Source organism: Rhododendron vialii, chromosome 8a (assembly GCF_030253575.1).
Source record: "Rhododendron vialii isolate Sample 1 chromosome 8a, ASM3025357v1".
In the NCBI taxonomy this organism is placed as follows: Eukaryota; Viridiplantae; Streptophyta; class Magnoliopsida; order Ericales; family Ericaceae; genus Rhododendron; species Rhododendron vialii.
Window position 1 is genome coordinate 3,382,365 of NC_080564.1, and position 15,816 is coordinate 3,398,180.

Below are 15,816 nucleotides of genomic sequence, written 5' to 3' on the forward strand. Positions count from 1 at the left end.
ACTTCGAGATTATATGCTTCTCTTAACTTCATTTATGATGGCTAACTAATATCTACTATCTTAATTTATATTGTGCTTGTTGTGTAGCTTCCAAATTTAGTTAATGAAATGAAGTGAAGTTTGCATTTAATTTAATGTGAAAATTAGATAATAACTCTTGTTGGGTGAGATTGTTTAAAACGGAGGAAAAGTGGTGATGGTAACATTAGATAGCTAGGAAACCATTGAAGCAACATTGTCATAATGTGACAGATTGATAGTTATCGATAGTCATCACTATAGTATAGCAATAGCTATTCTTATAAAATGCCAGCGTTTGGAGACGCTCTCAAGTCTAAAGTGTTTTTTTTTTTTTTTAAAGCTCGGAAGCTGTGACAAGTTATTTGTGTACTTGATTCTTGGCTTTTTTCTATTCCTGCACCTAAATTCTTGGACGATAATAGCCTTGAAGATTTCATGGGCCTCATAAGTCAAAAAGTAGTAGATTTTCATGTACTACTTCGAGTGCTTAATTAGTTTAGTGCTTATTAGTTTTTTAGCTGTTAACAGAATCTCCTTGGCGGTGTTAGGCACAGGATGTTGTGCTTGTCGAGTTGACCGTCCCTTTAAACTATCGAGTCTATTATTAGTATTATACGTTAAATGGTCACATGGTCATATTAAGGGGTGTTTGGGGGGATCAATATCTCATTTTCTACTTTGCATTATTATGGAATTGTGGCTGTTTGGGAGTAATCTCAAAACTGAACAATTAGAGCCACAATTTGTCAATTTGAGAAGGAAAATGCGAAACATTTAGCCTAGCCCACTGCACTGTTATTAAAGTGTATGGAAGTCTGTGAAAAATGAAAAATGTAAAGAGTAAATTGATTTTTGTTTTTTTGTCATTTTCTCAACTATTGGGTTGTTAATGGGCCAAAAACGATAACAAATGTTATTCATTACCCATTCAGATTACATCAAGAGACGGACTACGTTTGTTAATAGAAAGTCTGTTTTACCCCAATCACTACTTTGACACAAAATCTTTTTTATATATGTCATTCAAAACACTTACGTAAATTCCAAATATTTTCTTATTAGAATTCAAAATCATAAAACTGGTTGGGTCCCAAACTAAACGGCCCCGTAAGTTTGGTCTCATCAAATTGAATGCCTAGTAATATCTTAATAACTTGAAAACAAAGGGAGATTGGGAAGTGAACGCTTGAGACTTCATAATTTGTTTTCGTTTAGATCTTAGGTTCGAAATCTTTTAAGCCCCATTAACTATTGTGGGCCGACAAAATTTGTTCTGATTTCAATTGGGCTCCTACCAGTAAACAGTGAGATTGGTTATCTAAAGATTAGTCGGGTTCCGAGTAAGTCAGCCCAAAAGCTTGAGGTCAAGTCATTTTGCACTCTCGACATATGTGTTGTGCCCGAAAGCCCACCATCCCGGGATAGAGTCCAAGCCTCACTATATACCAAGCCCATGAAGCAAGTCTTAGCCCTAGTTTCCCAAAAAAATGCTAAAAGTAATTAAATGTCTTTTTTTCGTCACTAAATGAGTTTTTTTTTTTTTTTTTTTCATTTTTCACAGAATACGAAGAAATTTTTTAGCACTTTTATTATTCCACCAAATTTGAACTTGCTTTCTAACTCAGTTGGTAGAGCAGGTTATTGAAACTTGATTTAGTGAGGGAAGGACTGCAAACGAAACAAAACAATCAAGCTGCTTGCGAGCAACTTGAGGTTTGGCTATGCAAAGCTCAGCTCAGCTTGTTTTCATTGGCTTGTGCAATAAATAATTCGGGCTTAACTCGTTTATAGCCAAACAAAGCTCGAATTTTTGGCTCATTCAGTAAACGAGCCGAGTTCGAACACAACAAAACTTGGCTCGTTGGTAGCCCTAAAGGGTGAGTTCACACGAATCACACCCCATCCCACTTCCCTTTCCCCAAGGGTAGTGTAGAATAAGGTTATAAAAAAATTACTAACAAAAATAACTCCACCAATTTAGGACAAAGTACGTCACAACAAACCAACAAGGATATAACAAAATAATTTCTTTATTCCATTAAAATACTATATATTATTTAAAAAAAATAAGGAAATTGATATTCGCGCTTCAAAATTTACTGCAGGCGCTCCACCTTTTTGTTTTTACACTGTGATGTTGCTGGTGTAAAAACAAAATATACACTAATGTTGCCAGCAACATCACAGTATAAAAATAAAAAGGTGGAGCGCCTGCAGTAAATTTTGAAGCGCGAAAATCAGTTGCCAAAAATAAAATTGAAATATTTTAAGTGATCAAATCTAGTCACGTAATTTATCCAGCCGCAATCACCGGCCTAAGATAAAGAATCCAATACTACCTAGGATTCCCCAAGAACACATAACAGAGAACTAGGAGAAATTTTTGGGTACTGAACGGGTACCACGTGGCCGTGTTCATGTGGTGTCCGAGTAGTCCGTCCAGGCCGTTCAAAAGTATGTTAGACGGCTTAAATTGAAATGCTTTTTCTTATCTCACCCCATCACTCTCTCTCTTTTTTTTCTCTACAAATTCGAGCCGTTCAAAATCGAAATGAACAGTCTAGATGTGCAGAGCGGGTACCACATGGTACCCACCCGGCACTGGAAAATTTCTCGAGAAGTAGGCTCCAATCCACACAAGTCACGTGTCCCCTTCTTCAAAGCCCTTCGGTCTGCGTTTTTTCTCATTTTTCTATTAATAACTCTCCACTTCACTTGCAAAATTTTGGCGGGCAAATTTGCTAGAAAATTCAAACCCTCCCCCACTCCGAAACAAAACCCTAGGCCCCATTTTTTTCCCTCCCTCCCTCTCCCTCTCTCTCTCTCTCTCTCTCTCTCTCTCTCTCTCTCTAGTTTCTCTCGGCGTTTGCCCTGTTGTTTCCTAGGGTTTTGGAGTTTTTCGTTTATCGCCACTGCCAATTAATGAAAGCTGCTGTGGAGTTCGCACCTCTCTGATTTCCCCGATCCGTTGTCGGTTTCAGGTTTGAATAGTATTTCATTTTCGATTCGCTTTGCTTTGCTCTGTTCTGTTTTGCTTAGGTAAGAGGGAGATTTTCTTCGCCGTCTGATTTCAGTGCTCTTCTAGGGTTTTCGATTCCTGATTATTTATGGGGTTTTGATGATTTTTCTAGCTGTTTCTGGCCGGGAGTGACGTTGAGTCATGTAAGTGCGGGTTGTGTTCTGTTTTTAACGCTTCATTTCAAGCCAAGCTTATTTCAAGTTATTGTGCAGTGCTTTATGTATCCGTCGTATTTTAGAACTGCTCTTTGGTTTTTTGATGCAAAGATCTGATTTTGATGGTTGTCTCCTTACGTTTTTATCATACGAGACGCTCGGGCACACACTATGTTTGCAGATCGTGTTATGCAAAAGAGGAAAACTCTTCAATTGAAATAAATTTATAATGAAATCTGATTTGTGAAAGTAGAAAAAAAGGGGAGAAAAACCTTTCCTCTTCAATTGTAATCAATTTCTAATGAAACCTGATTTGTGAAAGTAGAAAAGAGGGGAGAAGAAATTAGTTTTTTTTGTCCTTCTGGGCAGTTTTTTCCCCGCTCGAACTCACCTCCACACCATAAAGAAGTGTTCCCTTTTTTAGGGTAGTAAATGGGAGATTTATTCGTTTAGGCCCTAATGGTGTTTTTTTAGAACTTCATGTTATTTTCTGCTGAAAAGATCTGTTTTTCTTGGTTTTAACTGGTGTCTATTGAATATGTAAGTTTCAGGTCGAAATGGTAGGGGTTATTAAGTTATTTGAATGAAAACTAAGATATGTTGAGGAAAAAAGGATGAAAACTTGAAATCACAGTACTCCTAAAGCTAGAGAATTTTGAAACAAACAGGATGGGAAAAGTCGCTCTGAAAGATAAGAAATCAAAGACTCCAAAACAGAAAAGGCGGATGCGAAACTCAAGCAACAAGTATCTGAAGCCAGGTGCTCTTGCTCAGCTTCGTTACAATAAAGCGTTGGCCGCCAAATCTTGTACAGATCTCGGGAAGAAAAGGGTTGCTGTGTTGGATGGCCCAGAGACAGACAATTCGTTAGCGCTTGAGAACAAGGGTATTTGTGGGAGCCCTTCGATGTTATCGCCTGAAAGGTTTGGGTTTAGTCTGGTGGCTGGACCATTTGATATGATTAACAACAGGAATGATGTGCTGACAACACCGAAAACCCCTTGTGCTGAAGAGTTCGAGTGCGACTCAAGGCTTGAGTCTCTGCCAATTGATTTACTGGTATTTAACGTCCTCTTCCCTAATTGGTTGCTGATCTCATGTGAAATTAAAAAGCTGATGTCAAATAAATTGATGTGCATCAACTTTTCATTAGCAATTGGTAGCTTGGTGATACCATTGAGTATGGGGCTACTCCATATTTTGATTGAATTTGAGGATACTTGTGCTTTGGTTGTTTTGTGAAGTTCACTTCAGAAAGTTGCCGTTGTCTGTAAACAAAAAGATTCACATCACAGTTAGAGAATTTAGGGAACTATTTGTTGGGTTCTGAATTCTGCATGATATGCAGAAACCATTCCTTCCAAAATCCATTTTTTGCATGCTGTTTTATTTTCGCTTAAAGTTGTTATGATTCATTATGTTCTTTCTCCCCAAACACTGTCTCCATGGTCCTATTTGAGGCTTTGAAGACACTTCTTGCTAAGTTGACAGACTTTGGTCCTTTGGAAATTGGATTTTCCATTGATGAGATTTGCTATTGTTTGTGCTATTCATTTTACATTCTTAGTTAAAAGTTGCCTGCATTATATTTGCTTAGCGCAAGAGATGCTTCTGAATTGTGCTCAAATGAAGCTTAGCCACTTAATGATCAATTCTGAAGATATTTGCCACTTGCCTATTAACCTCAGATGACCACCAACAGAAAAAATAGTTATAGAAGACATCTCAACATGGTATTCAGTGTTTTATGCAACTGTTCGTGTTCATTTTTCTGCAAAACTGAATCTGGATTAGTGACACATGCATTTATCTGTTACGCTGTGCATTGAACAGTCTTGGAGGAAACTAATTATTAATCATTTCATGATTTGAGGTCAAAATACTCTGCCACCTGCACCATGACCAACTCCGAGCAGTTTTCCATGTCTCCAAGAGAGTCAGAAAGGCTGTTAGTATCTCTATCCTTGTGGCTAAGGTATTCATTTTGTTATCTATGTGCTGATGGCTAAGAAGGATGTTTTCGTTCATGCTGTTGGATCAGGTTGTGATAGCTAGGCAGTTCCACTTCAACTACACTACTCCAGATCGGTCTCGCCAAGAGATGTTAAGGGCAATGACTCCACTCCCCACAGAACACTGGCCTTTTCTAGGGTAATATTCAATATCACACTTGTCTACCTCGAAATTACTAGTATGATTCTACTAGGCTGTATTTGGATCACGGTATCCATGTAAGGAGAATGGTATGGAGAAATGGAATGCCGAAGAGTTAGACAGTTTAGATACTTTATTGGAATACCTTTTTTCATTTGCTCACCCAAATCCTTGTTTCAAAGACAGCCTTAACTTTGTTTGACTGTCTTATACTCTTTCTTGTAGCAAGAGAGATGGAAAGGGTATCTGGATTCCTAGCCCACACACCCCTAAAGCACCAAAGCATGGACCCCGCCCGCCTACCCGTGTCAAGTGCACCGAGATGCGCCAGATTGCTGCTGTTCTTTTCCAGGAATCCACATTCCCTTCAAGATACATGGTGCCTTCTGTTTTAGCAAAGCCCCTATGCAAATCCTTGGTTTCCAATCGGAATCGAGTTCTATTCTACGAGGATGAGTTATGTCAGGCTGTTGCTCAGAATAAACTTCGTTGATTTCTTCATGGAGCAGTCTGATTTAGTATCGATCTCTGGTTTTCGGGGTAGTTTTATTTCTTATGGATCTCTATTCCGATGTGTATATTCTGCTTTCTATATCCTCTAGTACTAGTTGGAGTAGACTATGGTTGCAATTTTGCAGTTTTGGTGGAGCAGTCCTAGGCTATATTGGGATTTCGGGCTTGCGGTAGAAATTTGAAGGATTGGGTGCTTGTTATGCAAATAATGCATTCAAACTGGTTTCGTGTATAGTTAGTATATTTGGTTTTAGGAAATGGTAGTTGTTCATGGAACTCAGTATTAGTAACAGAGTTGGTATTAATTTATGTTATTATTATTGTGCAAGTATTTCAGGTGCACAAGGGAATATTTTCTTGTGTGCTGCGTCTGTTACTGCTGCTTATGGTTTACTTTCAGCCTTCAGGCAGAATTTGTAATCCTGTTCTATGTTTTACTGATTCCGATTGCTATTTTTTCAGTGTAAAATATCATTTGAAGGGGATAATTTTTCCACCCGTAGGAGTTCATTCGCTAGGTTTGCTGGCAAAAAGTAATATTTTTTGCCTTTTGAAGATTGTTCTAAAAGTCGTCTGCCTAGGCCAACTTGTGCTCGCTATCTGAGTGATGGTCTAATGCCCAGATTCAGGAGCCGATTAGTTGGCGTTTAGAATATTGCTTCTGAATGTTATTTTCAGACGGTCGAAGTAATACCCTTGCATTAATATGCCAATTGCTCAAATAGTTGGCGCCTCAAACGGCTTGTAGTTATGGAGTCATTACTTTCAAATTTTCAATTCCTGTTTACTTCTTCATAGGACCACAAATACCATGAGAGGCGTTTCTGGCAGTGCAATACAGTGATTAGTAGAGAGAACATGCATGTTTCACAAACAAATCTACGAAGCATGAAATATCCAGTATCTCGGAGGAGGGGGTATTGATCCTCGATTATTAGTCGATAACTTGTCATGAGATTATGTATCTTCACACTATTAGTCTGGCCAATCAAACATGGACTCGACAAAAGATGAGGAAATTTCATGACCCCCTTCATAGTATCACGGGGCAAAACTGACGGGCAAAGAGATATTTGAACAAATCTTCATAGACAACACATGCGGATGGGTCTGAATTCATATAACCTACCAACTAGATATATTCAATGGAAATAAGAAAGCACAAGGCCACGCCCGCACAACCGAGATTCACGTGGACTAATAATTACACGAGTTCATCTAACCTGCCAACAAGAAATATTCAATGGAAATAAAGAATGCACAAGCCCACACACACGCAACTGAGATTCATGTGTAATAATAGTAACACATTATTGGATATACATTGATAGAAAACCCCAGTTGCACATTCTTCTTAATTAGAGAAACTCCAATAAGAACCCATGAACTGTTCGTGGCAGTATCATAAGGTCACGTTCAGGAACACGAGATATTGTAGATCAATGAGCATTTACAAGGAATGGATGCTGACAAACACTGCAGTCTATTGTTTCGGAGCCAGAGGCTGGAACCTGGACCTGCAGAAAAAACCCATTGATGTGTGCTGTTTAAGATATTGTCAAGCTGAATGCAACTATGGGTTGGATGTCTGATTGTCCAGGCTAGAGCAGGAGTTGGCTATGGATTGCTTATTATCATTGATCCACATTTTCCAGAAATATTACAGCCTTGTCTGGATCATGGGTACATGCGAAGGGAGAAGGAAGCGTAAAGGAAAAGACAGAAAATGAGTGACCCTGTTTGGTTCACATTAAAAAAATAGGCAAAACCGTTTGGCATTCACCTTGCTTATTTGGACGAGAGAGTGGAGATTTTAATCAAAAAAAAAAAAAGCCATTCGCCCCAGCCAGACTAGCTTATTAAATTGAGCAACAAGCAAATAATCAACCAAAAAGCCGAAGAAAGTTCTTTGGTTTCTGTTTCATTTCCATTTGTACTCCAGAAACGAAATGGTTGTGTTTGGAACTTTGGATGATGGGTTTGTGGATTTATTAAGGGAGAGAAAAATGTGAAAAACAAATAGATAAAAGAAGACAACGAACGTGACGGAAAGTAACTTTTATTTGTTTGGTTCCCATTTTATTTTCCACTCTCTTGGTAATCTAGCCTACAAATACAAAATCCATATACCCTATAGCCAGCAGGAAGGATGCAAACCTGTAAGTGAACTGTGCAAGTGGGACAGGCAACTTCCTTCATCCGCGTTCCAGATCCATTGAATGTCAAACCTGTTAACAGTCGTTCCGTGTAAGCAATAGAACAGAGAAAACTATCCAATTAAGCAGAATCGCAATCAGAAGTGGCAAGGTTAGGGGAGCTGGATCACATGCATTTAGAGAAAACGACCCATATGATTGGGACTGAAGGCTCGTTTTTTATTTGGTTAAGTAACATGAAAATGTGATTGTAATGCCTCTAAAATTGGGAAGACAACTCTTTCAGAACTGATGACTACCTGTGGAAGTCTTGCGATTCTTTTCCATCTCCTCCTGTTAGAAATAATCAAGCATGTCAGCAGTGCATTAACTACCTCACATACTTCATAAAGGAGGAAATAATAACAACAATGATACTGAAGCAAATCAGAAAGAGGTAGTACAATGGTTGTATTCAAATTAATAAAGCGAATCTGAAGCCTGAATACAGGTAGTACAATTGTTGTATTCAACTTAATAAAGCAAATTTGAAGCCCGCGTATTCAGGTGATGGGGCGAGAGAGAGTGTTCTATAAAACAATCACTTATTTCCAAACAACACTAAGCATAAGCTTAAATGTTCGATCCTCGTTTCCATCCATAAAGTTGATAGGGTTGGCTTCATAAAAAAGTTTAACTTATATCAGGAGTACCACAATGAGCTCGGTACAAGAAAGGGGTCAATTCCTAAACCGTGACCTTTCTGGAAATATTCCTCTGAAACAACACCATTTGGCACCTTCTTTCATGATGTGCCAAGTTCTCAAGGAACACAAATAAACAAGAGTATCAATATACAAGAAATAGCTTCAAACTGTGACATCCCAAATTGCCTGCCTGCCAATTATGTAGCATACTACACACTTCAAACTCTCTGTTATTAGACATAAATATGCCCATAAATTTTAAAAAACTTGCGAATATCTAAACACCGTGTAAGTCATTACATATTGAATGTTCATACCATTGAGAACAACAAGACAAGCCCTTGGTTATAGGTACACATATTTAGATTTGAAATAAATTCCGCGATAACTAAATCTGTTCATAAATTCTAGAAAACTTAAGAATATCTAAACACCGTGTAAGTCATTACATATTTAATGTTCATACCATTGAGAACAACAAGACAAGCCTTTGGTAGTAGATACATGTATTTAGCTTTGAAATAACTTCTGCGATAACTAAATCTGTCCTCAATAATTAGGAATGTGAAGTATAAGCATATATTAAAAAAGAATAAGAAGCAAAGCTCTTTGTTAGGAGTCACTAGGAATGCAAATGTGATGTGTAGAATGAAAACTGGAATGCATATTCAAACGTAATATTCAGGACAAAAAACTGCATTCACCTTGAGTGTTTTTGCAAGATCCTCGTGACTCTGAAATGCAGCGACTTTTCCAGCTGTTTCCTTTGCATTGGTCAGCCTTTGGGTAACTTCTGCCTGCAAGGACACACAGGCGCGGGAAAAGGTATTTCGGTATCAATACCATGCTAATCATGAGACAGAAACAAAAAGACGCAAACTTCCTGAGTCAAAAGAAAAACCTCGCTGGCTTTTGCTGGTGCTCTGGTGGTGTTCTAGAGGTGCTCTAATCAATAGGGTGGTGTCCTAGTTTGGGTCCTTTGTTGCATCTTCATTTGAGTGATTGTGTTCTATTGGTGAAGAGGTTTCTTGTTTTGGGGATCTATGTAGAGGTGTAGGAGTTAGATTTTTTGCATTTTTTCGTGGATTCTAGGTGTGGTTTCTTTTGGGATACAGGCGTTTTTCTCTTTGTTTCTTGGTTGGCCTCTTGCCATCCTTTTTTTTTTTTCCAGTTCTGGCCAGCATTGTGATGCCATCTTGCCTTGGGCCCATTTAATCTCTGAAATCTTTTTATTTGAGATTAATAAAAAAAAAATTCGCAGTTCAAAAAAAAAATGTATCAATTCAGAATACTGAAACTAAATTCCCGAAAAGAAGAAAACAGCTGCAGCGTCCAGCCACAAATGAAGGAATCATCTACCCAGCAGAAAATCGTATCTGAAATAATGGGACTCGCATTGTCATATTAAAGGTACTGATATTTCTGAAAAAAATTAATCACAGCTATTCTTAAGTGCAGAGGCACCTTCCATGCGCATAATAGTTGTACCTACATTCCGAAAGGATAACATCCTAAGGTCCTACAATCCTCATTACCTCCTCTTTCTTTCCTTTATTTCTTTCAGTGTTTTACCCAACAAACAGAACTTCATAATCATTATTTGGAGCATCAAAACCCCAATGACCCCCGACCGAGATGAAACACAGTTGAGTTGGTTTTATCTTGTGTAATGGAAAAGCCCGCACATAAATGGTTGCCCATCCAGCATGTGCTCCGCGTGCCATTGATGCTTTGCTCCCATAAAGCCAGCCCGAGCCATGGTAAGTACAGACCAAACATGGTAAAAAATTTATGCTTTAAATCTGGGTGAGTTCTTTTGTTGGTTGTGTACTAAAATCCTTGTGACAGCCTTCAAACTCCACACACGTGTTACCAAAGGACTCAATTCAAAGCCTCATCGACCAGCTGGGATAATAAAGCCCTGTATTCTTGTTCCTCCACCTCTCTCTAAGGTCCTGTCTTCAATGCAGATAATTTATCCTGCCTCCAAAAGTCTCGACCAACCTTGACAAAAAATCTTTTCTACGCTCCTCAGGAATTCACGACCTTTGAGTTACACCCAATAAGTTCAGAGAGAGAGGGAACTTTCCCCGTGTTGCTAATGTGAAATAAAAGCACTTCAAAACAACATCATTACATACCATGCACTGGTCGCAGACTCTAACCGTTGCAGCCTCATCAGCTGTGAGGGCGATTCTACCTTGGGTGCATTTGTCACAGAAAATACCCCCACAATTTCTGCAGTGATGCTGAAAATGGAGACAACAACATCAAAAAAAGCAAACAGAAGGACAATCAAATCAAAGGAGACATGAATCACGCCCCAATCAAGCTGTGCCACTTACGAAAATAAAATTATAATATCACTTCTTACCCTTCGCACAAAAGCTCCGAAATCTGTCCCACAAGACTTGCACTTGGCAACTGCTTCATCAGGAATCTACATAAGGAAAACATTAATAAAAATTTGGAATTCATGAGAGACAATTGATTATTTGTAAAATGCAAACAACACAAGAAAACCTTTACTAAATCAACACAATGGCATTAGAAATCTCACCCAGTGATCTTTCTCCTCAGTGCTTGGCTTCATCAAGTTCACCCAATCAACAAAGCCTTTCTTCTTCTCAGATGGTTGCTCAGAGACCTTGGAAATATCCGAGGGTTTATTTCTTCCACCCATCTCTTTGATCTGTTTACCAATGAAAGAACAAGGAGTTGTTTAAAACATCAGCAGATGGAAAAAAAAACGCCATAATGTGCCGCAAGAAAGATCCATGCAACAAGCCATGTATAATCATCCCTTCTTCTTGTCCCTGTGGTGCATACCTATAAAGCATGGACACCTCGGTAGAGGTCAAGTACCAGTGTCAGACACTCTTCCAACGTGTCCAACACCCACATCAAAAATGTCCCATTTCTTTCAAAATTTTCATTTTGTATGATTGATTGTGATTGGTAGAATCTGTTACGACATGTGAATGATATGACCTGTGAATGATTAAACATCCTGTTAACAGAACTGTGTATAACAGTTGGTTAGCCACCTCCTTAAGATGGGAGCTCTCGAGGATAGTTATTATGCTGTCCACTATGATTTAAATCTATAAAGCTCATCCTACTCACTTGTTCTTAAATCAACATGCATCTATCAACGAGATGCATCGGGTATCCTATACATAATCTGCTTGGTTTTGGCAGATTACCATGCCTCAGAACTAGAAACTGTGCCAAACTCAAAAAAGCCTAATTGTTTCTGTGAGACACCAAAAACAATCCCAGCATCGCATAAAAACAATTCAAAGCAGTACAAAACGGGTTCCAAGATTGGAAGCAGTACAACACGGCTTTCCAAGATTGGAAATTAGCTTTCAAGGAGGGAACTACAGCATTTGCATTTTAGCACATTTAGTAGCCGCACCCTTCCAATACCCAGTATGTTCCAATACCCAAAAGTCCAACAAAATTGAAAACCCTGAACCTGCAAACAATAATACAACATCCCCTACCTGAAAAGTTGCTGCTGTCACCGTGTCTAGAATGTTGTTTGCGGTATAACTGTTAGATTTAAGCCTGATACGCCTCGGTTCAACGTCAATGGACGTTTTGGCCCAAAAGGCAAATATATACGAATCTAGCACCTGAAAGAGAGTTGGGGAAATTCCTCAATCATCATTTCTACAAGTTGGTTGCAGTTCAAATCATGAACACCAAAAGACAAATAAGGGAGCTTACTTCACATCTTATCACTGTCTCTAGTGGATATATTCGTAGTGTTCGACTAGTTGCTAAATCAAGTATTCTGATCCCATCCAATCCAATCTGGAATCAACTCAGAAAACAAAACCCTCATAACAGATTCACCAAAAACGAAATGCAAAACCACTTATGGCAGCAGACAAAACACTAGAAACCATCATTCCAAGAATCATGACATCAAAATACAGGGAATCCTTAAACTCACAAACCTGGCAAAGAACATCAACATCACTCTGACCCACCCCTTCCGACAATAACTTGACGCGAAACTTCTGCACACCACTATATACATCCTCCTGTGCCACACTCTTCGGGATCGCCTTCTCGACCTTACCCGAAATTCCAGACCCATTTTTCTCTTTCCCATTTGCCAAACCAATTGGCCTCCCATAATCATCAAAAATCACACCAGAAGAATTCAAACCTGGACCCGAACCAGACCCGCTTCCTCCAGCACCATAAGGTGCAACCTTTCCCCCCTTATATGCATACACACCATCCATTCCATAATCATACCCTGATCCAATCTCCGCCCTCTGCTTACCCTCATCTCCATAACCTGTATTTGTTCCTTCCAGATTTATGAAATCCGATAAATGAGAAATAAATCATTAAGAAATGAAAACAAGAAAGGACATTTAAAAAAACAAAGTTCTATCCCTGGATGGAGGGTAGAACTATATAAACTCCACGAAAGGTCGAAGTCAAGCAAAACGAATACCAAAATTTGAACTACTCCCGTACAAGTTACCGTAATCCGGGACCGATGAAAACAAATTCGACGAAAATGACGAATTTTGATTGGAATCATTGTAGCTAGCGTTTGTATAATCGTAACTCGGAGCGGGTTGATCGTAATTCAGAGCCGGTTGATCGTAATTCACAGCGGCTTGATTCTGATCATGCGGGTAATACGGCGTCGTCTGGGGATTGAGGTGAGGGAAATCATAGGGTTGAGGATTAGGATTTGGTGGGTAATTGGGGGCATGATCGGTGTATTGAGGATATGGAGGGTAAGTGGAAGGATTAGAATAAGGGGAGTAATCGGAGGGAGAGTAAGTGGAGGAAACCGGAGGGGCAGAAGCCAAGGAAGGATCGATGAGGTTAGGGTTAGGGTTTTGGAGGTGGGATTGGTAGTATTGGTAATAGGAAGAGGGTGTATCGCTTTGCTGCATATTGGGATTCTCTTAGGGGATCGGTTGTTGGGTTGTGGTGATTGGGGGATTTGAGGATGTGAGAGGACGAAATTTAGAGAGAGAGAGAGAGAGAGAGAGATGGTGGAGATTGAATCGGTGGAGGAAGGTGGTGGACAAGCTGCAGGGTGGGAAATGAAGAGAGAGAGAGAGAGAAGACGTCTGGTTGGCGTCAACCGATGCCCGCCAAAGTCCGTCGACGGTTCGGATTGGGAATACTTGGGTCCGGATCTTAACAGTCGGTTTAAATTTTCGTCTTACTAAGGCCCATTTCAGTTGTTAGAAAGGAGAAAAAAAAATAGTTACAAGAAACGAACTTGTTCGCTTTGAGTCTAAACAACCCATTTTTCTGGGCTCGGTTCTTAATACGTTTTCTTTTCAATTATTATTATCATTTTTTTTTCTCTCTTCTCTTCATTTATTACCCCAAAACCTCTCTCAAAATTCAAACCATACAGGCTTAATTCTTATACGTTTTTAATTATCGCATGTTAGACCCTTTTTTTTTTTGATAAAAAAAAAACGCCTTGGGCTTTCATTAATATCCTTTTCCAAAACTGTTACTACAAGAGAAGTAGGGGGATTAAAAACCCAATTACAAGGTAGAGATTTTCTTAAAGCTAAAGATGCAACTTCATGGGCCACATTGTTCGCCGATCTCTTCACCCATTTGAGAAAGAGAGCACCCTCCTTTGCATAATCACGAATATCCATCACCACAGCTCTCACAAACCACGGGGGAACCAACTCAGAAATGCTAAGTGTAATCGCTTGCTTGTTATTAGACTCAACTTCTACCTCTTTCAAGCCCAAGCTGTGAAGCATTTCACACGCCGCTCTAATGGCAAAACGCTCACCCCCTAGACTGGATGTAGTATGAACTGACCTCGCTACGCCTTCCATCACCTTTCCCTTCTAGTTTCGAAGAACCGCGACAGCTTTACCCTTTTTTCCAGGCATTGGAAAAGCCACATCGCAATTGGCTTTGAATTTGCCTATGTCTGGAGCCCTCCAGGTGGATATCTCCTCATGATGTTAGACCGTTCAATTAACAAAAAAAGTTGTAGAAATCGAGTCTTCAACTATCCTATCAGAATTAGTTTTTCATCAAAATTTGTCCCGAAAAACACGTAAAATTTAACAATAAACATTTTTCTCAAAAGTTTACCACACAATAAACTAGTGTTACCTTTTTTTAACTTTCTCACAAATTCGTTTATCAAATGAATACAGAAAGGAAAATTGTTTTCCAAATTCGTTTATAAGTGGTTCAAAATCCAAATTTATTACAAATCCCCTGATTACCAAACCCTAATACTCAATCCTATTACAAATCAATCCCACTTCTAATCCTGGCCATATCCTTCGACCTTGTAAATAGAAAACAGAAAAGTAATTAATAGAAAATTAAAATCAGTTAGAGTAATAAAAATGCTTTAAAAATACTAATTGCTACACCCTTATGACCCACATCATCAGCAGCATTTGCTATCACATTCACAGGCAATACCTTAAAAAAAAAATTAAGACCAAAACCAAGTTGAAAATTAGTGTTACCTTTTTTTAACTTTCTCACAAATTCGTTTATCAAATGAATATACAAAGAAAATTATTTTTCAAATTTGTTTATAAGTGGTTCGAAAATTTCTTTATCTCTGTCTCTGGGCGGGTTCTAAAATATGGATTGAGATTGCCACTTTTACTTAATTCAAAACAAAGACAATAGAAATCTAAACGCATGTCCCTAATACAAAAGGGGCAGAATGAAAGTATATGCTGTTAACAATTTTAAACTCCTCAATCAGGAAATAAACCAACAGTCTTTTGGGAAGCTTTGAACTGTCGTTCTCGTGCAAGTAATACCCTCTCTCGCCTCATTTTATGCATTCTTAAATATGGAGGATCCCTAGAGTAAAGACCTTTAGGGGCCTTAATATTTGAACGAAAACTATATCGAGCAGGCCACCTCACTTTGTGCTGAATTTTGCTTTACACCTTCGAAATTTTGCTTGTTATGTTCTGGGGCTATTTGTTCTTTTGGATGTTCTTCTTGATTTATTGAATTTTGCTCGGTATGTTTTGGCAGGGCCATTTGTTCTTCTGGATTTCGACGAGGTCGCTTCCGAAGCCTCCGGTATACATTGGTTCCTCTCCAAACCC

At 38.9% G+C, this 15,816-nt stretch overlaps 2 protein-coding genes across 9 annotated transcripts; one reads left to right on the forward strand and one right to left on the reverse strand.

The window, feature by feature from the left end:
• The first annotated feature begins 2,723 nt into the window (after positions 1 to 2,723).
• Positions 2,724 to 6,193, forward strand: LOC131298352 (F-box protein At4g35930). 5 transcript variants are annotated; one of them, XM_058323762.1, is made up of 6 exons: positions 2,734 to 3,002; positions 3,107 to 3,183; positions 3,864 to 4,254; positions 5,069 to 5,143; positions 5,237 to 5,346; positions 5,575 to 6,193. In XM_058323762.1, coding segments are annotated over exons 2-6 (846 nt in total). In that variant the 5' UTR covers positions 2,734 to 3,002; positions 3,107 to 3,181; the 3' UTR covers positions 5,843 to 6,193. The 5 variants fall into 5 exon arrangements, with proteins under 5 accessions (XP_058179748.1, XP_058179745.1, XP_058179747.1 ...); XM_058323764.1 differs by having other exon boundaries at positions 2,736 to 3,002; positions 3,747 to 4,254; XM_058323765.1 differs by lacking the exon at positions 3,107 to 3,183 and having other exon boundaries at positions 2,724 to 3,002.
• Positions 6,194 to 6,967: 774 nt separating this feature from the next.
• On the reverse strand, positions 6,968 to 13,811 carry LOC131298353 (protein FREE1-like). 4 transcript variants are annotated; one of them, XM_058323770.1, is made up of 11 exons: positions 13,215 to 13,811; positions 12,673 to 13,022; positions 12,440 to 12,526; positions 12,214 to 12,345; positions 11,265 to 11,396; positions 11,079 to 11,144; positions 10,846 to 10,953; positions 9,409 to 9,501; positions 8,318 to 8,351; positions 8,020 to 8,090; positions 6,968 to 7,379 (listed from the first exon to the last, which is right to left on the reverse strand). In XM_058323770.1, the coding sequence occupies exons 1-11, from the start codon at positions 13,636 to 13,638 to the stop codon at positions 7,302 to 7,304; spliced, it is 1,575 nt and encodes a 524-aa protein (XP_058179753.1). In that variant the 5' UTR covers positions 13,639 to 13,811; the 3' UTR covers positions 6,968 to 7,301. The 4 variants fall into 4 exon arrangements, with proteins under 4 accessions (XP_058179753.1, XP_058179752.1, XP_058179751.1 ...); XM_058323769.1 differs by having other exon boundaries at positions 12,673 to 13,034; positions 13,215 to 13,805; XM_058323768.1 differs by having other exon boundaries at positions 13,185 to 13,796.
• Positions 13,812 to 15,816: the final 2,005 nt, after the last annotated feature.